General features: G+C 39.8%; 2 protein-coding genes across 4 annotated transcripts in view; both read left to right on the top strand.

Annotated features, from left to right (window-relative positions):
- Positions 1-23,786, top strand: part of fxr1 (FMR1 autosomal homolog 1) — a 53,728-nt gene that overhangs the window by 1,336 nt on the left and 28,606 nt on the right. For all 3 annotated transcript variants that reach the window (XM_055861281.1, XM_055861282.1, XM_055861280.1), the window contains exons 2-7: positions 78-277; positions 371-455; positions 564-704; positions 799-954; positions 1,068-1,139; positions 1,280-1,897. The gene's annotated coding sequence lies outside the window, so the exon portion shown is untranslated. The remainder of the gene's footprint in view (positions 1-77; positions 278-370; positions 456-563; positions 705-798; positions 955-1,067; positions 1,140-1,279; positions 1,898-23,786) is intronic.
- On the top strand, positions 92-3,617 carry LOC129869308 (tetratricopeptide repeat protein 14-like). Its single transcript, XM_055943657.1, has 8 exons — positions 92-277; positions 371-426; positions 799-954; positions 1,068-1,139; positions 1,569-1,691; positions 1,780-1,897; positions 2,421-2,527; positions 2,705-3,617. Exons 1-8 carry the CDS (start codon positions 92-94, stop codon positions 3,615-3,617), a joined length of 1,731 nt encoding a protein of 576 aa, XP_055799632.1.

Here is a 23,786-nt window from a genome sequence, read left to right as displayed (position 1 = left end):
CAGTGCTTTAGTGGAGCAGTTCAAATTGAGGTAAATTAACATATTGTACTGAGTTTGGCCTAATATCCTTTTCCTAGAGTCTTATGCCATCATGCCCCCTCTGGAGCAGTTCATGGAAGTGTCATTTGAGGAGCAGAGGAATCTGTTGTACAGGGACATGGAGCGAGGGGATATTGTGATAGGCAGAATCAACTCCATCAGGGATTTTGGCTTCTTTGTAACACTGATCTGCATGGCAGGTGGACTAGAGAGAGACATAGAGGATCTGGAGCTCACGGTAAGGCTTGTGGCTTTGGCCTGGTGGTCAGTGTTTTTTATTGAAGAAATAGGAGCACATGTTAACCTCTCTCTGCTTTCTTTCTCTCCTCAGGCCCTGTGTCCCCTTAGAGATGTACCTTCTAATGGCAATCATGACGATCCGCTATCGTACTATCAGATTAACGATTTAATAAGAGGTGAATGCACACTGCACTAGCGAACTGTGTTGGAAATGTAAACATGCTCACAATGCAGTTTTGTGATAAGTCAACAAACTGACCCATATACCATGTGCTGTGCTCTAGCTGGAGTGAAGGATATTGACCGATACCATGAGAAGATAACCATTTCACTTCAGCCCACCTCCCGTGCCCTAAACCTGATGAGCCTAAAGCTCGGAGTGTTTAGTAGAGATTTAGTAGAGATTATCTTCCACTTCAATACAGGTAAGACGGATATATTCTAGTTGGCAGAAAACATGGTAAAAAATAGTTCAGCTTGAACTTAGGCTGTCTTTGTTCATTGTACTGTTTTACCCAGTCGCAGTGTGAGGGTTGCCATTGACAACACTGAAACCTATGAGAGGGTTTTAGAGGATACTATTGGATACTCCAACCCATCTAATGTGGAGTATCTCCTGGGGAAGATTGGGATCAGTGACACACAGCCTCCCTCACTCATGAGAGGGCTACAGAGGTAAGAAGACAAACTTGTTGTTTTGTCACTCTTCAGCAGACACGCTTGCCAGAAAATGATACCCCTAGCCCCCTTTTATCAGCACTTGACTGTATTTTGGGGCTCCTTTACAGCAAACATTTCCTTGAGGAGGACTTTGCCACAATTATCCGAAAGAAGCAGTCTGCGTCCTGGGCTCTTAAATGGTATGCCTGACATTTTAACTCCCATTGCATATTGGAGAAAAACAGAGGAGCTGGTGATTAGATCTGTGCTAATCTATTTACAGAATGCATGAACTGATCGTGCTTTGTTTTTGTCAATATACGTTATGTCTGGGTTACAGTGTGAGGGTTGGTGTGGACCACTTCAAATCTGGTTGCCACGTTGAAGCAATGAATGAATATAATAAGGCCTTAAATATTGACACTAACAATGTGGAAGCCCTTGTGGTGCACTGTGAGTATCCATCTAATTTTATTGATAATGATGTCGTGTAGTAGTCAGCACTCCCAGCCTCAACTCTGCTAGTTATTTCTGTTTAAACACAGGTTTTTTAAATGCTTTTAATTCTAACATAAAATGTAGTTGTCCTACATGCAGTTAATATAAACCTGCCAGTTGACTTCTCCCAGTTATGCCAACAAAGGGAGTTTGCTAAAGGCAATAACAGACTTTGAGCTGGCATTGGAAAGCTGCCCAACCCACAGAAATGCTAAGAAATACCTATGCCAGACCCTGGTGGAGCGAGGTGGCCAGTAAGTAGGAATGTTTTCCCTCTTCCTTTATTATCCTGTGTTTCTAAGTGACAACCACTCCTCTAAAATACTTGTTTCCTTCTGTTAGACTGGAGAAGGAACAAAAGTTAGTTACAGCTGAGGGCCTCTACAGAAAAGCTCTGGCCTTAAAAGACTCCTTCCCAGATGCCAAGGAAGCATTGAGAAAAATAGAGCTACTTATCCAGGTGAGCTGGTACATTCCATGGGTTATGCCAACTATTCCACTTGTCTCCCATTTTAAGAAGCTATGCTTCGGTTGGCAAGTCTGCTTCTGACTGTTTTAACACCCTCATATAACTGATACTTTATCTGTTTACTTGACATATTTGAAAAGGGGCCAGTTAAGTTCACTCATTTTTGTGTGTTTGGCGTAACACACAGGGAGCCTTTGTAATACTGATGAAGTGTTTTGTTGTGTGCGTGTCTGCAATCTGGGACCCTGCCCTTTGACTCTGCCTGACTGCCTTGATTGTCGCGTGTCTATTGGTGAAACAAACAACCTTACTGGAATGAAAATGGTTGGTACGCTGGACCTGGTCTCAATGCGGTAAATGTAAACTTTTTTTGTTCACCTGGAAAATTGCCATTTGTTCTCTACCTCTAATTATGATTTCTGGATCATGCCGTTTTTCACATTCCTGGTTTCCTCCCATGTTTGAATTTTTGAAATATGGTGCAATTTTACTATGAAAACTGACTTCTTTAAAGAAATCCCTCAAACTGAGAGAAGAGGCAGCAGCAAAGGAAGCGGAAAAAGTTAAGAATGTGGAGATGAGTGCAGAAAAATTGCGTAAGATCTTAAAAGAAGAAAAAAGGTAAATCCATACCAATCCAACATCAGGAAGGTAAACTGTCAGCTCATCGGTTGCCTTGTAAAACAAAATGCATACACGTAATTTAATTTGGCTAAATATCAATCATCGTTTAAGTCGCTAATTTTCATTAAGTTTGATTCTGTAGTTACATAGTTTTTTTGCTATAACTCCCTCTAGAATGAAAAAGAAACGGACAATATCTTCATCAACGTCATTGTCTTCCACCTCTTCGTCCGACCACTCCTCCTCATGGTGCAGGAAGTCAAAGACAAAAAAGAGGAAACACAGACGGTCATCTCAAGGGGAGAAACGCAAGCGGAAGGTTTTATCCAGGGACGACAGGAGTGTGTCTGAGGAATGGTACCCTGCCCCACCCAACACCACCACCTCCTTCCTGGATCAGAAATGTAGCTTGGTCAGGCTGTTTGAGGGGCCAGAGAGGACTGAAGAGCATAGTCAGCCCCACAGCAAAGGCAGGCACCGCTCACATCACTCTTTATCATTAGTGTCCACAGATGCTCCGGACAACAGCAGAGGTAGGTTTGAAGATGACCCTGTTGACAGCTCTCCTCAGCGAGCTGAGAGCAGCAAGGGGAAAGGTGTCCGTGATGACAAGACCAGTGATGAGGAGGTGAATGAGAGGGAAGCCTCCAGGGGGCATTGGAAGAGCCAGGGCCAGGCGGATCAAAGTATCCCACAAGAAGTTCTCAGCTCATTGGAGAAAGCCAAACACAGAAGAATGTCGTCATCTGCCAGCTCAGAGCATTCCTGCAAATCTGACTGGTACGCCAACGACCTCACGTCACAGTCCCACATATCGAGTTACAGACGATCAGATAGTGGGAGGTATGGTAGCACAGAACAAGGAGATGTAAAAAACAAGGCCACCCGAAGGTCTGATGGCAGGGATAACAGGTATTCCACTGATGCCTCTCTGAATGGTAAGGGATCTGCAGGAGGAAATAAAGAGCTGTCAACTAATCTCCTAGATATCTTCAGCCAAATAGCTCAGTTTGAGAAGGAGAAATACTTCCAAGCTGAAAAAGTGAATTCAGCTTTTTCGAGATGCTTTAACCATCTCATTTCATAACAATGAACAAATCAACTATTGCTATTATAGTGTTGGACAAATTTCTAGTGTCCAATGCTGTCAATTTTGCATTGGTGATATCAAAAAATGTGCTCTGAAATGTTTACTGTTTTTGTGATAATTACACTGCCTTAATATCATATCAGATTGTATTTTCTGTGAAAGGACATGCTTTTTACGTGCCAGAAAGCAAATGAAAGATCTGTTAAGATATTTGCTGTCGGCATGCAGTTTGAAAATGATTTTGCTTCAATTAAAGGTAGACTCTGTGAAATTACATTGTTAGGAGCAGCACCGTAGATATTGCGATAGTCTACCTTTAACTCATTAACTCATTTTCCTCCTAAGTACAATAAACTCTGTATTAGTATCAGGAAACTCACAAATTAGATATATTGAGCATTTTTTTTCTTTCTATTTGCTGGTAGTAGATTAGAAGATGTTATTCAATGACTGAAATATCAAATTTCAATATGAATCCTTTTCAATAAATCGTCTGTGAGCTTTGGCCAGAATTTCCCAGCCTGATTTGTTTGGTTTAAGCATTAATGTGGATATTTTGTGTAAATCCAACTTCGAACCAGATATTTGCTTATAAGAATGTGTGCTAATGCTGTTCTATAGACCCTTTTTCAGTACATGACACACTGACGTAATGCACAGATATTCGCAACTCTTGGCGGCAGTAAGAAAGCCATCGCTGTCTGTGCCCGTTCAACAGCCTAGCTTTGTTTTTATTACTTCTAAACAAAATAACTTGTGGGTTCTCATACCCTTACAATTATGTTTTGATTCTTGCTTAAATAGTGGCTATGATTATATTTGGCTGTGATCTTTGAAAAATAATTTTGGATGCAGCAGTTTGTTAGCTAGAATGCTAACGCTCATTGATTCCAGTTGTAGCAAAAGCTAGCCAAAGAGCCATTTTACTGGTTGAAGTGCTTTTTTAAAAGTAAAATGCAGTTGATTTGCGATGACACAAACATATTAAGCAGGACATTCATACGAGCCTTAATCCAATGATAATACTAAAGTAGTGTGAAATGCACTCATAAAAAAGGCGGTGACCCGTTCCTGTAGGTTCATGCTCTACAACATTCGCAGAGTACGACCCTGCCTCACGCAGGAAGCGGCGCAGGTCCTAATCCAGGCACTTGTCATCTCCCGTCTGGATTACTGCAACTCGCTGTTGGCTGGGCTCCCTGCCTGTGCCATTAAACCCCTACAACTCATCCAGAACGCTGCAGCCCGTCTGGTGTTCAACTTTCCCAAGTTCTCTCACGTCACCCCGCTCCTCCGCTCTCTCCACTGGCTTCCAGTTGAAGCTTGCATCCGCTACAAGACCATGGTGCTTGCCTACGGAGCTGTGAGGGGAACGGCACCTCCGTACCTTCAGGCTCTGATCAGGCCCTACACCCAAACAAGGGCACTGCGTTCATCCACCTCTGGCCTGCTCGCCTCCCTACCTCTGAGGAAGTACAGTTCCCGCTCAGCCCAGTCAAAACTGTTCGCTGCTCTGGCACCCCAATGGTGGAACAAACTCCCTCACGACGCCAGGTCAGCGGAGTCAATCACCACCTTCCGGAGACACCTGAAACCCCACCTCTTTAAGGAATACCTAGGATAGGATAAAGTAATCCTTCTAACCCCCCTCCCCCCTTAAAAGAGTTAGATGCACTATTGTAAAGTGGTTGTTCCACTGGATATCATAAGGTGAATGCACCAATTTGTAAGTCGCTCTGGATAAGAGCGTCTGCTAAATGACTTAAATGTAAACGTAATAAACTACATGTAAATAGCGATTTTCTTTTTGTTTACGTTCCCCCTTGGTCTTCCACCAACTTGCATGCATCGCACATGTGCGGCAATGTTTGCAAACGTAGAAAGGGTTCTATAGCTTTGTATGGATCTTACTGTTACATTTCTTGTATCTCGCTTCAGTGTTGAGACTAACTTAAACCCAATGGCATATTGGTAAGCTAATTTATGTAAAATTGCATGATTTAATAACTGGACACAGCATCCTTGCAAAGAGCACAACTTTCATGTCAACAGCCAAAGTGGCTTATTTACAGCTTAACTTCAACGTCTTCAATCACTATACTGCACATCAGTTAGACATGTTTTTAGTTCATCTTGTTACAAGGGATTACTCACTAATTCACAGGCACAGCTCTTTAGTCCGTCAAATCTATCACCCTTAAATGTACTAATGTTTTAATAAACTGATCCCTTTAACTCTAATCATGTTATGCACTGTTTACTCTGTGGTGGTCATGTCTTTCCATTAATTTACTTATTTTTGCCTTAAGTGCACTTCTTTATTGGAATCACATTTTATGTATGCAGTGTGCTATTAATCCTACATTTGAAAACCTTTCATCTCACATGACCGTTTGCATGTTTTTACCTGATGTTATGAAATACAGATGTATACTGAACAAAAATATAAACGCAACATGTGAAGTGTTGGTCTTGTTTCATGAGCTGAAATAAAAGATCCCAGAAATGTTCCACATGCACAAAAAGCTTATTTCTCTCAAATGTATTGTTTGCATCTCTGTTAGTGAGCATTTTTCCTTTTCCAAGATAATCCATCCACCTGACAGGTGTGGCATATCATGAAGCTGATTTAACAGCATAATCATTACAAAGGTGCATCTTGTGCTGTGAACAATAAAAGGCCCTTCTAAAATGTGCAGTTTTGTCACACAACCCAATGCCACAGATGTCTCAAGTTTTGAGGGAGTGTGCAATTGGTATGCTGACTGCAGGAATGTCCACCAGAGCTTTTGCAAAATAATTGAATGTAAATTTCTCAACCATAAACCGCCTTCACGTTGTTTTGGGGAATTTGGCGGTACATACAACTGCAGACCACATGTTACCATGCTAGCCCAGGACCTCCACGTCTGTCTTCTTCACCTACTGGATCGTCTGAGACCAGCCACCTGGACAGCTGATGAAATTGTGGGTTTTCACAACCAAAGAATTTCTGCACAAACTGTCAGAAACCGTCTCCGGGAAGTTCATCTGCGTGATCTGCGTGCTCGTCGTCCTCATCAGGGTCTTGACCTGACTGCAGTTTGGCGTCATAACCAACATCACTGAGCAAATGCTCACCTTCGATGGCCCCTGGCAAGCTGGAGAAGTGTGTTCTTCATGGATGAATTCTGGTTTCAACTGTACCGGGCGTTTATCGTGTCATGTGGGCTAGCGGTTTGCTGATGTAAATGTTGTCAACAGAGTGCCTCGTGGTGGGGTTATGGAATGATCAGGCACACGCTACGGATAAAGAACACAATTGCATTTTATTGATGGCAATTTGAATACAAAGAGAGACCTTGATGAGATCCTGAGGCCCATTGTGCAATTAATTTGCCACCATCACTTCATGTTTCAGCATGATAATGCATGGCCCCATGTTGCAAGGGTCTGTACACAATTCCTGGAAGCTGAAAATGTCCCAGTTCTTCCATGACCTGCATACTCACCAGACATGTCACCCATTGAGCATGTTTGGAATGCTCTGGATTGACGTCTATGACCCCGTGTTCCAGTTCCCACCAATATCCAGCAACGTTGCTCATTGAAGAGTGGGACAACATTCCACAGGCCACAATCAACAGCCTGATCAACTCTATATGAAATAGATTTCTCACTCTGCATGAGGCAAATGGTGGTCACACCAGATACTGACTGGTTTTCTGATCCACATCCTACTTTTTTAAAGGTATTTTTATTTTACGTTTATTAAACTAGGCAAGTCAGTTAAGAACAAATTCTTATTTACAATGACGGCCTAACCCAGACGACGCTGGACCAATTGTGCACCGCCCTATGGGACTCCCAATCACGGCCGGTTGTGATACAGCCTGGAATTGAACCAGGTTCTGTAGTGACGCCTCGTGCACTGAGATGCAGTGCCTTAGATTGCTGCTCCATTCGGGAGCCCCAACAGATGCGTATCTGTAGTCCCAGTCATGTGAAATCCATATATTAGGACCTAATTAATTAATTTCAATTGACTGATTTCCTTATATGAACTGTAACTCAGTAAAATCTTTGAAATTGTTGCATGTTTCGTTTATATTTTTGTTCAGTGTAATATGACCCAGTGGCGAGCTCAACTGAAAACATGCACTTTTGATACTTTCCACTGGAGGGCAGTACAACACTAGCTCTGCACACAGTTTTTTGAAGTACTGTGTGGCCAATTATAAAAATAGTGAAACAACTAGATAGTCCGCCCAATTATTTTAGTATAATTTTTCCTCTGTCCTCCACAGTTATGACATTTATATTTACTTCACGCTACACTTGTCTAACCTTAATAGTAAAAATAGATTGAAAATGAGATTTTATGAGAGTAATATGTGTCTTCTAGTGATGACAAAGGTAAGCTTTTCTCCATCTCAATTCATCAGAGAACGTAATATTTTAACCACTTAATTCACTTAACAAATGTTATCTGAAAACACTGGGTCACATCGGGGTCTTATAAAGTCATAATAGTCATTAACCTTTTGACAGCAGTAACCTTGATTGTACACTGTCAACTCATTCTCTGGGTCCCACAATGGCAATATTGCATTCTAAGCAAAGAGATTGAGGTAGGGGGAGACATCATAGTGTGAGGAGTGGGCATTGTGCCAATCAATGGGCTATGTTCAAATTAAAATGAAATTCCACCTAGCACTCCATTGTTCCAGTCTCAGTGGGGGTTAGGTAAAAGCATGTCTCTAGCGGCATTTAAGATGCTGGAGATGTGCATGCACAGCCTGTTCTCATAGACTAGACGTAACATAGTAAATGTATATCCGGGACACTCAGATTAGCATTATATGTTACATTTGGTATGGTTACATAAGACAGAAGGTTTCTTAAGGCAAAAACGGAAGGAGGTTGGATGGGTGGGCGTCAGTGGGAAGATAAAAGCATGTCTGTCTAGCGGCCGGTGCAGTTTATGAAGAGAGAGGACAAATTTTTTTTTCATGTGCATGGCCTTATTTCTATTACAGCATATTGGATGACTGTCATTCATATTCCATTTACCCTATTCAACGTAAAATCGATAGGTTTAGGCTACTACATGATACTTGAATTTTCCCTATGCCTATGAATGAAAATTTACAACATAGTAGGTTTGCACACTCTTGCCTTCATCTAGCATATCTAGTGTGTACTCATTAGTCCAACAGTTGCAAACAAGTTTCTATTGGCCAAAATCAGATATGTTTATCCCTGTTTCGTTCCGTTTAATAAATGGTTTTCAAAGAATCAGCTAAATGAATACACCCCTGATCACGTGTAAACAGTTCACATTCATAGAAGTAAGTGAAACTGAAAGGGGGAAAAAATTACTCTCTCTCTTGCTTTTCCTTCATTTTTGAATCAATTAATTGGTTCAAAACTGTCCAACTATTGTCTTTCTCTCTATTTGAGTCAACTACTCAGCACATTTTATGCACTGCAGTGCTAGCTAGCTGTGGCTTATGCTTTCAGTACTAGATTAATTCTCTGATCCTTTGATTGGGTGGACAACATGTCAGTTCATGCTGCAAAAGCTCTGACAGGTTGGAGGACGTCCTTCGGGAGTTGTTATAATTACTGTGTAAGTCTATGAAAGGGGGTGAGAACCATGAGCCTCCTAGGTTTTGTATTGAAGTCAATGTACCCAGAGGAGGACGGAAGCTAGCTGTCCTCCGGCAACACCATGGTGCTACCATACAGAGTGCTGTTGAGGCTACTGTAAATCTTCATTGCAAAACAGTGTTTTAATCAATTATTTGGTGACATGCAAATATATTTAGTATAGTGTTATCTAAAAAGTAAGATTTAAAAAATGTTTTCCAATTTTTATTTTTATGAAATTCACTAAGGAGGATGATCCTCCCCTTCCTCTTCTGAGGAGCCTCCACTGGTGGGCGTATTTCGCAAACGTCGAGCAACCGAAAGGTTGCCTTTTTCCGAATCTCATCACAGACAACTTTAACATTCTACCTAATTAGCGACTTTGCAACTACTTACTACTTTTTAGCTACTTTGCAACTACTTAGCATATTAGCTAACCCTAACCTTAACCCTTTAAACTAACTCCTAACCTTAACACTGGCCTAGCTAACGTTAGCCACAACAAATTTGAAATTCGTAACATATCATACGTTTTGCAAATTCGTAATGTGCCATACGAAATGGTTGATGGACATCCACAAATTAATACATACAATCCGAAACAATCTCATACTAAATAGAGTGCATGGCACTAGATTGACGAGAGCAGCATTTTCTGATTTAAGCTGACCAAGACCACCAACAACAACACATAAAACCTCACATAATTATGCCCAAAACAATGACAATTTCTTTCAACCAGTGGCATATGAGCTTTTTAGTTGAGCACTGATGCCGCCCTTCGGTAAGAAGTGCCCACTTTGTCAAAGGCTGGTGCTCAAAATATTTTGCGTGTCCATTCCCAGCACACCTCTCCAGGGTTCTGTTGGAGAGACGCATCTCTGCAGTGCTCCACCAACGTTGCGTAAAAAACCCCAACATAAATCATGTCGCAGATATAGGATATGGTGGAAAGAGTATGTGGCCTTTTCTGTAGCCTACAGGCTGGAAATAAACGGTATGACAATGTAATGAGACTGACACTTTTTACATCATGCAGGTTTTTCCGATCAAATAGCATTACCTAAATAGCACTCATTAAAATACAAAATGATCTGTCATGTTAACAAACAACATATCCTAAAAATATATGGAATGGACAATAACAATATGGAATGGACAATAACAACTGTTGTCCAGGAGTTTCACCCCACTGTCATGATCAGTGGTTTCAAGTTTGTATCCTACATTTTTGTCAGGCTGATCATAGTGAAAAAGAAAATACTTCTGCATTTCCTACTGTGTAAACACATTGCAAATAGGCTTGCGATAACTCCTGGTAAAGTTGGCTAGCTAATATTCAGAGCTTAAATAGCCACATTGATTATTCACAGGAATCAGGACTATTAAAGCCAATGCAATGGCCCTTTTTTTTCACAAACGGTGGGCCTACCACATGTATGTGCATTCATAAAATTTCATTGCAGGCCGACGTGGTAGGCAACACCACAGTAAGCACGAGCCAACGTCTTTTATTTGTGTTTTACAAACGGTAGGCTTACCACATAAATTGTCATTCATAAAATTAAATTTCAGACAACACTGTAGGCTACACCTCAGTAAGCATGGACTGTATTTTCTCCGTAATCTTGCTTAATGAGAGCCTATGGAGGCAGAACGGCAAGGACTGGCCCTGATGGAGTGTCTTGGATTTCCGTTCAGAATAATACGAAACGCTCTGAGACCAGTTTGTAGTGTATGCATGACAATGAACTCTGGTTCATCTCCCCACAGAAACTCACAAAGACCTTTTCGTTGCATCACGTTAGTGAACACATTCATAGGCTCTCTGCTAATGTAGTGCCACGGTCCATGGCGGTAATGCATTTCCCCCACCGCTCTCCAAATGTGTACTGTTTGCACAGCCGAAGAGTAAAGGCCCGTCTTGTCTTGCATCAACTGACAAAAACGACAAAGGTTTTGGGGCTAATTAGTTTGATAGACAGTCAGCTGACGTTTCTTCATTGGGCTTGGACATGCTTCTATTTTGCATTTATTCATTGTTCCTCTCAGGTCATTTGATTTACTAAGCATTTTTCTCTGTTTCCCTTGGGAATAAACAGGTTAAGCCTTTTTGTCTGAAGGACCTTAAGTCCTTGGATGAGTCTAAGGCCTTTTCTCATTTGGGTAAAAGTCCGCCCTTAAGAAAAAAGTGCCGTATATCTCCATTACACTGCAGTTAGAGTGCAATATAACTGCAGTATGCTGCAAATACTGCGTCCAATTATTATTTTTTGTCTTACTAGAGTGCAGTATAACTGAAGTTCAACTGCAGTTTTTCTGCAATTACTTCATTCAAAATACCACTGTCGACTGCAATCTTTTTTTGTAAGGGCGTTCTCCACCCTCTCTAAGCTGTGACCCGGAAACTAATAAGTGGTCGAGGAGATGTCAATTCATTAGTAGGCAAACGGAAGTGTCCACCCCTCCTCGTTAACTATCCTCGATGAAAGGTGGCTATGTGTATCCTACCTGAGTCCTTCGCCGAAGAGTTGTTAAACACTTCATTTCACGGGGTCCTTATTACAGTGTAATTACATGAGTAATCCTTGCCACCAAGCATAGACTTTGTTTGCACGTTATGCGCTTCAGCACTCGGTGGTCCCATTCTGTGAGCTTGTGTGGCCTACCACTTCGTGGCTGAGCCGTTGTTGCTCCTAGACGTTTCGACTTCACAATAACAGCTTGGAAATGTGGCATCCTATGACGGTGCCACTTGAAAGTGACTGAGCTCTTCATTCTATTACCAATGTTTATTTATGGAGATTGCATGACTGTATGCTCGATTTTATACACCTGACAGCAACGGGTGTGGCTGAAATTGCCAAATCCACTAATTTAAAGGGGTGTCCACATACTTTTGTATATACTGTATATACACAGTGCATTCTGCAAAAAATTCCACATTTTGTTACATTACAGCCATATTCTAAAATTGATTAAATCGTTATTTTACTGGGGTGTATGCATGGCTGGAGAGGCCTACAAGCCACAGTGTCTCGCACCCACTGTGAAATTTGGTGGCGGATCGGTGATGATCTAGGGGGGCTTCAGCAAGGCTGGAATCAGGCAGATTTGTCTTTGTGAAGGACGCATGAATCAAGCCACATACAAGGTTGTCCTGGAAGAAAACTTGCTTCCTTCTGCTCTGACAATGTTCCCCAACTCTGAGGATTGGTTTTTCCAGCGGGACAATGCTTCATGCCACACAGCCAGGTCAATCAATGTGTGGATGGAGGACCACCAGATCAAGACCCTGTCATGGCCAGCCCAATCTCCAAGCCTGAACCCCATTGAAAACCTCTGGAATGTGATCAAGAGGAAGTTGGATGGTCACAAGTAATCAAACAAAGCCGAGCTGCTTGAATTTTTGCCCCAGGAGTGGCATAAAGTCACCCAACATCAATGTGAAAGACTCGTGGAAAGCATGCCAAGACGCAGGAAAGCTGTGATTAAAAATCAGGGTTATTCCACCAAATATTGATTTCTGAACTCTTCCTTATTTAAAACATTAGTATTGTGTTGTTTAAAAAGGAAAATGAACTTTTTTATTTGCTTGCGTTATTGACCAGTTGTCATTTTCTGCAAATAAATGCTCTAAATTACTATTTTTATTTGGAATTTGGGAGAAAGGTTGTCAGTAGTTTATAGAATAAAACAAAAATTCAAATTTTACCCAAACACATACCTATAAATAGTAAAACCAGAGAAACTGATAGTTTTTCTGTGTACTACTGTGCACAGCAAAAGTGAACAGTGAAGAGGCGACTCCGGGATGCTGGCCTTCTAGGCAGAGTTGCAAAGAAAAAGCCATATTTCAGACTGGCCAATAAAAAGAAAAGATTAAGATGGGCAAAAGAACACAGACACTGGCCAGCATCCTGGAATCACCTTGTCACTGTTGACTATTTTTCCAACTGAATTGAAAATAAGAACAATCCTAAATGTATTTTTGATACTGTCGCAAAGCTAACTAAAAAGCAGCATTACTCAAGAGAGGATGGCTTTCACTTCAGTGATAAATTAATGAACTTCTTTGAGGAAAATATCATGATCATTAGAAGGCAAATTATGGACTCCTCTTTAAATCTGGGTATTCATCCAAAGCTCAGTTGTGCTGAGTCTGCACAACTCTGATAGGACCTAGGATCAAGGGAGACACTCAACCCTGCTGGTCATCTATGAACATTTGAACATCTTGGCCATGTTCTGTTATAATCTCCACCCAGCACAGCCAGAAGAGGACTGGCCACACCTCATAGCCTGGTTCCTCTCTAGGTTTCTTCCTAGGTTCTGGCCTTTCTAGGGAGTTTTTCCTAGCCACTGTGCTTCTACACCTGCATTGCTTGCTGTTTGGGGTTTTAGGCTGGGTTTCTGTACAGCACTTTGTGACATCAGCTGATGTACGAAGGGCTTTATAAATAAATTTGATTGATTGACGTTGAGACTAGTGTTTTGCGGTACAATTTAATGAGATGCCAGTTGAGGACTTATGAGGCGTCTGTATGTCAAACTAGTCACTAATGTACTTGTCCTCTTGCTCAGTTGTGCACCGGGGCCTCCCACTCATCTTTCTACTCTGGTTAGTGCCAGTTTGTGCTGTTCTGTGAAGGGAGTAGTACACAGAGTTGTACGATATCTTCAGTTTCTTGGCAATTTCTTGCATGGAATAACCTTAATTTCTCAGAACAAGAATAGACTGACGAGTTTCAGAAGAAAGTTCTTTGTTTCTTGCCATTTTGAGCCTGTAATTGAACCCACAAATGCTGATGCTCCAGATACTCAACTAGTCTAAAGAAGGCCAGTTTATTGCTTCTTTAATCAGAACAATAGTTTTCAGCTGTGCTAACATAATTTAAAAAGTTTTTTTTAATGATCAATTAGCCTTTTAAAATTATAAACTTGGATTAGCTAACACAGTGTGCCATTGGAACACAGTAGTGATGGTTGCTGATAATGGGCCTCTGTACGCCTATGTAGATATTGCATAAAAAATCAGCCGTTTCCAGCTACAATAGTTATTTACAACATTAACAATGTATTGTATTTCTGATCAAGTTGATGTTATTTTAATGGACAGAAAATGTGCCTTTCTTTCAAAAACAAGGACATTTCTAAGTGACCCCAAACTTTTGAATGGTAGTGTATATATATATATTTATTTTTATTAACCTATCCACCACCCCCCTTCTTCGGAGGACAGATATCTTCTTCTTTTTTTCAGCTTTTCTGCTACATATACATACATTATATACATTATACATATACATTATAAATATACATTATACATATACATTTTACATACACATTTTACAGAGCGCAGATATTGGTAATGTGATCAGTCTGCCATTTTGAATATATTTGTGAAAACATGGCTTAGGTTTTTGAGCTGAAATCTTTTGAGATTTTTGAGAAAATCTTTGAGAAAAGTTTTTGAGAAAATCAACTCCTGTTTTGGAGTGAAATATTGGCCATTCACGTCTCAAATGTTTCCGCACTGCAGTATTTGATCAGGATACGTTAACACATACATACTGTGCTCAATAACTGATGAAAATATCCACACTGGGGTGTAGGCTAATCAATTAACCCATGCTAATCGAAACCATACTAAATCAATGGGACAAACAAGCTAATTTGCTAGCTAGCCATGTAGATTTTCCATTTCATTTTTCGTTTTGTTATTTTATACTAGCTGGCTAGCTGAATGAATATCATTTACACTTTCTAGCTTAGAATTGTGAAGTAAAATGTTTGCTAAATCTAATTATGTCTGCATTGACTTGACTGGCAGTAGGTTGAGTGAATGCACAGGGCAGGGGCAAGGGGGCACAGGGGCAACACCTCATTGTTGCTTGTTTGCTGATAATTTCCAGTACAACAATCAACAGGCATCAACATGTATTTTATTTATTTAACTAGGCAAGTCAGTCAAGAACAAATTCTTATTTACAATGACGGCCTACCCCGGCCAAACCTGGACGACGCTGGGCCAAATGTTCGCCGCCCTATGGAACTCCCAAACACGGTTGGATGTGATACAGTCTGGATTCGAACTAGGACTGTAGTGACACCTCTTGCACTGAGATGCAGTGCCTTAGACCGCCACTCAGGAGCCCAACGTGCTGGAAGTGATGATTAAATAAATAGGGAAATTGAGTTTTAAGTTACTGTATTTTGCCCTATTATTCATGTCCATGGTACTCATTGCTGATCATTGCTTCAGTGTCTCATACCCCACTCCGTTGCCAGCAACATTGCTCGGCAATATTGCCTGACAAATTGCTAGTGTATCATCAGCTTAACCCTTTTCCTAACCTTAATCTAATTGTCCTAACCTGCTATGTTATGTTAATTCTCTTAACTTGCTGCGTAAATTCTCCTAACCTGCTTCGAAGTCACTTCTGACACTGGCGTCATTAAGTCAAACCATGACGTGTGAGTGGAGAAGGAGTCTCATTCTATGCAAGCACATTTTCGTCCATGTTCCCTCTCCTCACTGCCTCTCCTCGATTACCTTTGACCTTTTTCAAAAGAAGGTTAGAGAGGGTGGAGGAGAGAAATCGCAGGAGTTCAGCAAATCCAATTAAGAAAAGGCCTCAGTGATGACACTAGGCTCTGGCTTAAAGGCAGACCTGACTGCTTTTGATGAAACTGCAGATTTTTTGCATTTGAGAATCATTCATTCCTTTTCTTTGACTCATAGATGGAAAAACCAGTGGTCCTTTTCAAAACGGAACTTCCATTTCTATGAAGTCATTTTGTCATGGGGCAATCAGACAGTTGAACATGCAGAGATGACACGTTTTAAATTAATGTCCAAAAAAAGTATTTCAGTTTAAAATAAAAGTATTACATTGAATTCCTAGAGCATGACAATATGGATGAGGTTGAAAATGAAAAGTAAATGGAAGTGCCTTTAAGTTCTTCGATAATTATGAATTGAAAGCTTTTTAACCCCAGCATATCTACCTCCAGGCAGTTGTTCAATCAAACCCGCACTCCAACAGGCCTTCACTGTTTAGGCCTTTAACTGTAACCAAAGGAAATGTACAACTCGTACCACCCAATGTTAACTTGACTACAGAGGAGTTTTTCTAAAATAATCATATTTCAATGTAATGCTTGTAAAGCACTCTGAATCTGACCCCATTCCAACACTTATTATTTTTCTAACAAGTTATTATTATCCTCTGCAGAGCTACAAGCGTTCCAGGTTCCATTTCAGATTGATATCTTTCAACCATTGCGCTTTTGCTATTGTCTCTTGCAACAACAGAGGACACGTTGTACAGCAAAAATAAGTTTGAGTCCAGCAACAAATACATTCTAATACACACATTGAAGAAGTCTGAAAATTCCATTACACTTGTGATCGTAAAACGATTTAGGTAAATTTAGTAAACACAGGGTCACTGCTCCTACAACAAAATTGAAATGCAGAGATGAGGGGAGGATTTTCAGGAGAGCAGAATTTCAGAGAGAAATGCTGACTGTGTTAGCTACAGCCCTGCCTTGGCTAAATCCAGTGGAGATAGGAAGACTTTCTAATTTGCTTTCCCTCTATTTTAATAATGGCTGTGCATAAGTAATTTATGAAAGGCAACCAGGCACTGGGCAACAGAAAATTAAACTAATTTTATCTGAAAGCAGGTGGATGTCTATGTATTATTAACATGTATAGAATTTGCAGTGCATTATGCTATTTCTCCTAGTGATGGAACGTATCCAATAATGTATGAGGGGTTTTTGCTTACGCTCAAATGAAATTCAGCTAGATAAAAGTACTAGCCTTTTGCAATTTTCTGCAAACGTAAACTAATTCTGGGAAACTTCTTATTACAGGTAGCCTAGTGGTTAGAGCGTTGGACTAGTAATCGAAAGTTTGTAAGATCGAATCCCCGAGCTGACAAGGTAAAAATCTTTCGTTCTGCCCCTGAACAAGGCATTTAACCCACTGTTCCTAGGCCGTCATTGTAAATAAGAATTTGTTCTTAACTGACTTGCCTAGTTAAATAAAAATGTTTTTTTTTTAAACAACAGAGCCAAATTTGGTTTGCATTAAAGTCGGATATATGTCACATTAGGATAATTTCTCACACATTTCATGAGATGCTTTGCTTTCTGTTTAATCATTAGTCCTGCCCCTCCCCCCACTTAATTTCTCTAATTACAGACATAAAACAATTTCTATTAATTTGTCCTATGGTATAGCTTGAATATTTCATATTAAAAGATAACACTGTGTAGAAACACCAACCCAAGCAATAAGTTATCTTACATGTACAGTGTCTTCAGAAAGTATTCACACCCCTTTACTTTTTCCACATTTTGTTGTTATAGCCAGAATTTAAAATGTACTGAATTTAGATTATGTGTCACTGATCTACATACAATACCTCATAATGACAGGGGAATTTTGTTTGTAGATTTTTTTTTAAATTAACAGCTGAAATGTCTTGAGTCAATAAGTATTCAACCCCTTTGTTATGGCAAGCCTAAATAAGGTCAGGAGTAAAACTTTACTTTACAAATCACATAAGTTCCTTGGACTCGTTCCGTGTTTATTAATAGTGGTTAACATGATTTTTGAATAACTACCCCATCTCTGTACCACACATATACAATTATCTGTAAGGTCCCTCAATAGAGTAGTGAATGTAAAGCATAGATTCAACCACAATGACCAGGGAGGTTTTTCAATATCTAGCAAAGAGGGAAACGAAAGGTAGATCTGTAAAAAAAAAAAAAAGCAGACGCTGAATATACTTTCGAGCATGGTGAAGTTATTAATTACACTTTGGATGGTGTATCAACACACCCAGTCACTACAAAGATACAGGCGTCCTTCCTAACTCAGTTGCCGGAGAGGAAGGAAACTGCTCAGTGATTTCACCATGAGGCCAATGGTGATTTTCAAACAGTTACAGAGTTTAATGGTTGTGATATGAGAACGGAGGATGGATCAACAACATTTTATTTACTCCTCAAAGACTAACCTAAATGACGGCAGAGTGAAAAGATGGAAGCCTGAACAGATTAAAATATTCCAAAACATGCATCCTGTTTGCAACAACTCACTTACTGCAAAAAATGTGGCAAAGAAATGAACTTTTGGTCCTGAATACAAAGCATTATGTTTGGGGCAAATCAACACAACACATCACTGAGGACCACCCTTGATATTTTCAAGCATGGCGGTGCTGCATCACGTTATGGGCATTTGTCATCGGCAAGGACTAGGGAAGGTTTAAAAAAAATTAAAAAACAGAATACAGCTATAAACATGCAAAATCCTAGAGTCTGCTTCAGTCTGCTTTCCAACCGATACGGAGAGAAGAAATCTCCTTTCAGCCGGACAATAACCTAGAACACAAGGCCAAATCTACACTGGAGTTGCTTACCAAGACCACATTGAATGTTCCTGAGTGGCATAGTTATAGTTTTGACTTAAATCTATGGCAGACTTGAAAATGGCTGTCTAGCAATGATCAACAATCAACTTGACAGAGCTTGAATAGATTATGTTAAGAATAAAAGCTCTTAGAGACCCAAAAAGAAACAGCAGTAATCGTCGCCCAAGGGTGGTTCTACAAAGTAGTGACTCGGGTGTGAATAGTTATGTGAATGAGATATTTCTGTATTTCATTTTCAAGAAATGTGCAAAAATGTTTAGAAACATGTTTTCACTTTGTCATTATTGAGTGTTGTGTGTAGTTAGGTCAGAAAATATCAATTTAATACATTTTTAATTCAGGCTGTAACACAACAAAATGTGGAATAAGTCAAGGGGTATGAATACTTTCTGAAGGCATTGTATTTCATTTTAACACAGTTCAGAGATTGGATTAGTTATTAACTGTCGCAAAGAGAAATGACATGAAGGTCAGTCAATATGGAAAATTCAAGAACTTTGAAAGTTTCTTCAAGTGTAGTCGCAAAAACCATCAAGCGCTATGATGAAACTGGCTCTCACGAAGACCACCACAGGAAAGGAAGACCTAGAGTTACCTCTGCTGCAGAGAATAAGTTCAATAGTGTTACCAGCCTCAGAAATTGCAGGCCAAATAAATGCTTCACAGAGTACAAGTAACAGACACATCTCAACATCAACTGTTCAGAGGAGACTGTGTAATTCAGGCCTTCATGGTCAAATTTCTGCAAAGAATCCACTACTAAAGGACAACAATAAGAGGAAGAGACTTGCTTGTGCCAAGAAACACAAGCAATGGACATTAGACCGGTGGAAATGTGAGATTTTTGGTTCCAAACACTGTGAGACGCGGTGTGGGTGAACGGATGATCTCCGCATGTGTATTTCCCACCATAAAGCATGGAGGAGGAGGTGTTATGGTGTGGGGGTGCTTTGCTGGTGACACTTTCTATGATTTATTTAGAATTCAAGGCACATTTAACCAGCATGGCTACCACAGCATTTTGCAGCGATACGCCATCCAATCTGGTTTGGGCTTAGTGAGACTATCATTTATTTTTCACCAGGACAATGACGCAACACACCTCCAGGCTGTGTAAGGGCTATTTTACCAAGGAGAGTGATGGAGTGCTACATCGGATGACCTGGCCTCCTCAATCCCCTGACCTCAACCACATTTAGATGGTTTGGGATGAGTTGGACCGCAGAGTGAAGGAAAAGCTTCAACAAGTGCTCAGCATATGTGGGAACTCCTTCAAGACTGTTAGAAAAGCATTCCAGGTGAAGCTGGTTGAGAGAATGCCAAGTGTGCACAATGGTCATCAAGGCAAAGGGTGGCTATTTGAAGAATCTCAAATATAAAATATATTTGGTTTGTTTAACACTTTTTTGGTTACTAAATGATTCCATATGTGTAATTTCATAGTTTGATGTCTTCACTATTATTTTGCAATGTAGAAATTAGTAAAAATAAAGAAAAGCCCTTGAATTAGTTGGTGTTCTAAAACTTTTGACTTGTAGTGTAATATAAACACAGTCTTGGTGCTCCACAACACCAGAGTAATATTACAGTTGTTGCTTACTGAATCTTTTGTTATGACTGCTTGCGCAAAACAATGCACTGAATAATGCTGCTATTTACTCATTATAAATCAAAGTGCAACCATTACTCAGTCACTCTACCATCCAACCACTTATAATAATAATAATAATATCTGCCATTTAGCAGATGTTTTTATCCAAAGCAACTCATAGTCATGCGTGCATACACTTTTGTGTTCTGTCTGCAGTCTTAGAGGAAATGGTAAGGTTACAGAAGATCATATGATGTGATCTCCTATTCACACCAGTCATTATTCAGATACTAAACCATTATGTTGTTTCTGTTTGCCCCAGCAAACAGCATACCTAACCTTACCCATAAATATATTTTACATGCATTGTTTAGTCATGTGTTTCAGACTGTCTGCACTGATCCTTGGTAAGGTACTTATGAAACCATTGGTGTTTAAGTATGTTATTTTCTGGCTGGGCACCTCCACTATAGATTCTGGGGTTTCAAAGAGACCTTTGTCCCAGCAAATGGAATGCTAATCCCAATATGATATGTACTGTATGTGTCAACAAAGGAATCCTATAAAGCTGGTAACCCTTTCAAAGAATGACCTTGGTATTTTCTGATAGTATAACATATTCATTTCCTCGTGTCTAAAGTTGCCTCGAGAGACATAACTTGAATATTTTTCAAAGCTTGAATACTTTCCTGGTATGCAGCCGCACAGTAGTAGTGATGTTAACACTGCTCTGTAGGTATAAGGTATAAAAGAGGAACTTCCTTAATTGTTACAGTTGATTAATTCATTTCACTATGTGAAGAAAATGGTATGAAGAATATTTCTATGTTCTTGGAGAGTTGTTTGACCCAAACCATTTTCTTATATTAATAGTTAAGTGTCCATCTGTCACTTGGTCATGATTGTGGAACAGTTTTTTGGGGGGAGGGGGAGAAAAAGCAATAATATAGAATGTATTTGAACCCTGGCCCAAAGTAGATTATAAACATTTATTATGGCTTGTTATCATAATATTCTGTGCAGCATATTGCAAACTTCTGTCAGACAGTTTTAAACATGCTGTTGAAGATCATAGTTAATTCTGCTGATTTATGGTAATGCAGCGGCCATATCACCTACTGCATCAGAAATACTAACAAGCTTAGTATAAGCTTTGGCTGAAATGTTATGAGGTTTGAATTTCTGGAACGACTACGGGCTGTGGAGCAAAATCTCACTTCAGCAGAAATAGAACGATTCCTGTGCTTAAAAATTAGTGCTACTGCATATATTTTTTGCAAGGAAAGGAGGTCTGGTCTTGTGAAAACGCATTGCATGTAGAAATGTTGGGGAGCAAACATTTTTCAGAGGAGTAATCAGTTGAGAACTTACTAAATGTATTGTGAAATACTAGGTTCATACTATAAGTAAAAGCTAAAGTTGAGATCATTATTGACTCATCTCTGATTGCAAGATGTTTAACAAATGCATACATGTTAATTTGATGTGTACTCTGTACTTTAAGTCTCACAAAAATCTGGCATATCTGACATAAGCATGTTATGCTTACATCCTCATCATTTTTCTATGATGCATTACAGGCCGGGGAGGTGTCCTTCTCTTGAACATAATAAATCCTGTTTGTGTCCCTGGGTTGCTCTGGGGTCTTACATTAATCTGACAATCCTTGCCCCAATGGCATTTTCTTCATTTAGAAGAGCAAGCTAATGTGTAACATTTAAGACCACGGAGTGAGAGATGGTCTGAATTGGACAAACAGTAAAGGTGTACAGCCTTCACTATTGAACAGCTTTCATGTTATAAATGTGTCATTTTTAGGAGTAGAGACTAGAGAGTTGAAGTAGTGGAAGACCAACTGATATCCCAGCTCCAAATGTCAGCTGACAACAAATCAGTGCAACTACACGCTCTTCTCAATAAATAATTGGCAGGTTTTTATAAAATAACAACAGAAATACAGCAGCTGTAACCATTCTGTATTGGGTTCCCATTTCATCCCCCAAATCCCCCCCCCCTCCCCCTCATTGAATAAGAATTCCGTCCCTCACAGATTTGGCACTTGTGGCAGGTAACTAGAAAAATGAATTTATGTAAACGCTGTGTTATCAAAATTATACATTTGGAGCTGTTAGCATGGCCTACAAAAAGAGACAAAAAGATGAGGACAGTCTCATCTCATTAAAGAAGCAGAAATAGTGGAATTAGCCTGAATCTAATTACAGGCCACACTATCTAATGTAAAAACATGCCTGTTTTTTCATTCTCATTCATTTTGACTAGTAATTCGTTTTGGCCCCAAAAATGCCACCCTTTAATCATTGAAAGGCAGATGTGATTTGCAGTGCAATTTAATCTTGCTTTAATGAAGAACTAATGGACGCATTGCAAATTACTTTTTTTGCTGTTGAACAGGGAGAAAATCTATTTCCTGCTTTTGAAAAGATCAAGAGTATCTTTGATAATGGCGAGAGCGGCCCAGGCAGCTCTCCTGCATCGAGCCAACAAGCTCTTTTACTCGACTCACAATTCAATAGAAGGGAGGCCACAATTAGCAACAAAGCAGTGAAAATGCATCACTACAGCATAATTGCTCTCCATGGCTAAACCCTCGAGCTACCAACGCCTTGTTAGAGCCAGGGCTAAAGTGTCAGCGTGGAACAATGAACCATGATAAATTACCCTCCCCAAAAAATATGTACTACTAATTTTCAATTATACCTATAATGCATCAAAGATTGGAAGAACATTGGACATGCATTGAGAACAAACAGTAATAGATGTTAAGCCCTCTCTGTTTCTCTCACCTCCTGTTGATGTTTATGTAACAGGAGAGGAACATCTCAAGAGAGAAATAAAAATGCTCATTTTGATCGATAAATGAGAGACTGATGATTTTATATTTATCTCATGGCTGGTGAATTAAGGTTGGTGCCAAAATGATGTCTCTTTGACTTTATGTTGAATGTCTGAGTGGTTATTAATGACCCAAAAATCCTATTAAGATAGGTCACTAATTTATCAGTTGAAAACAAATCTTATCTTTCATAGCATTACCAATTTTTCTTTAGCCAGATATGGTTTTATACAATGTGGTTTCAAGGAAAGTAGCATGCAGCTATATAAACCACTTATAAGACAACACTGTTTCAAACAACCATTACTGGAAGATTATATTTTACTAAATATTTTGACCAAATGAGAGTGATTCAAGCAAAAGGGATGTCAAAACTACGAATGGTCAGACATGGGGAACACACTTGTATCTCTATGTGCATGCATTTTACTAAAATGTGAGAGAGGTTAAAAGCCTAATGGAAGTTGGCTTAACTCCTGGAGACAGCCCTGCTGTATATCTGATTACTGGGCCAGTCATTTTTTTTCTTAAATACGTAAAGATTTTATAGGATGAATGAAATTTGGCTGTCATATTGCAATGATGGTACCACCGGAGATTATGTATTTCGTAATCATTCATCATTTCCACTAGTG

The sequence above is a fragment of the Salvelinus fontinalis genome, chromosome 14 (assembly GCF_029448725.1).
Source record: "Salvelinus fontinalis isolate EN_2023a chromosome 14, ASM2944872v1, whole genome shotgun sequence".
Taxonomy (NCBI): domain Eukaryota; kingdom Metazoa; phylum Chordata; class Actinopteri; order Salmoniformes; family Salmonidae; genus Salvelinus; species Salvelinus fontinalis.
This window is presented reverse-complemented; position numbering and strand designations above follow the sequence as displayed.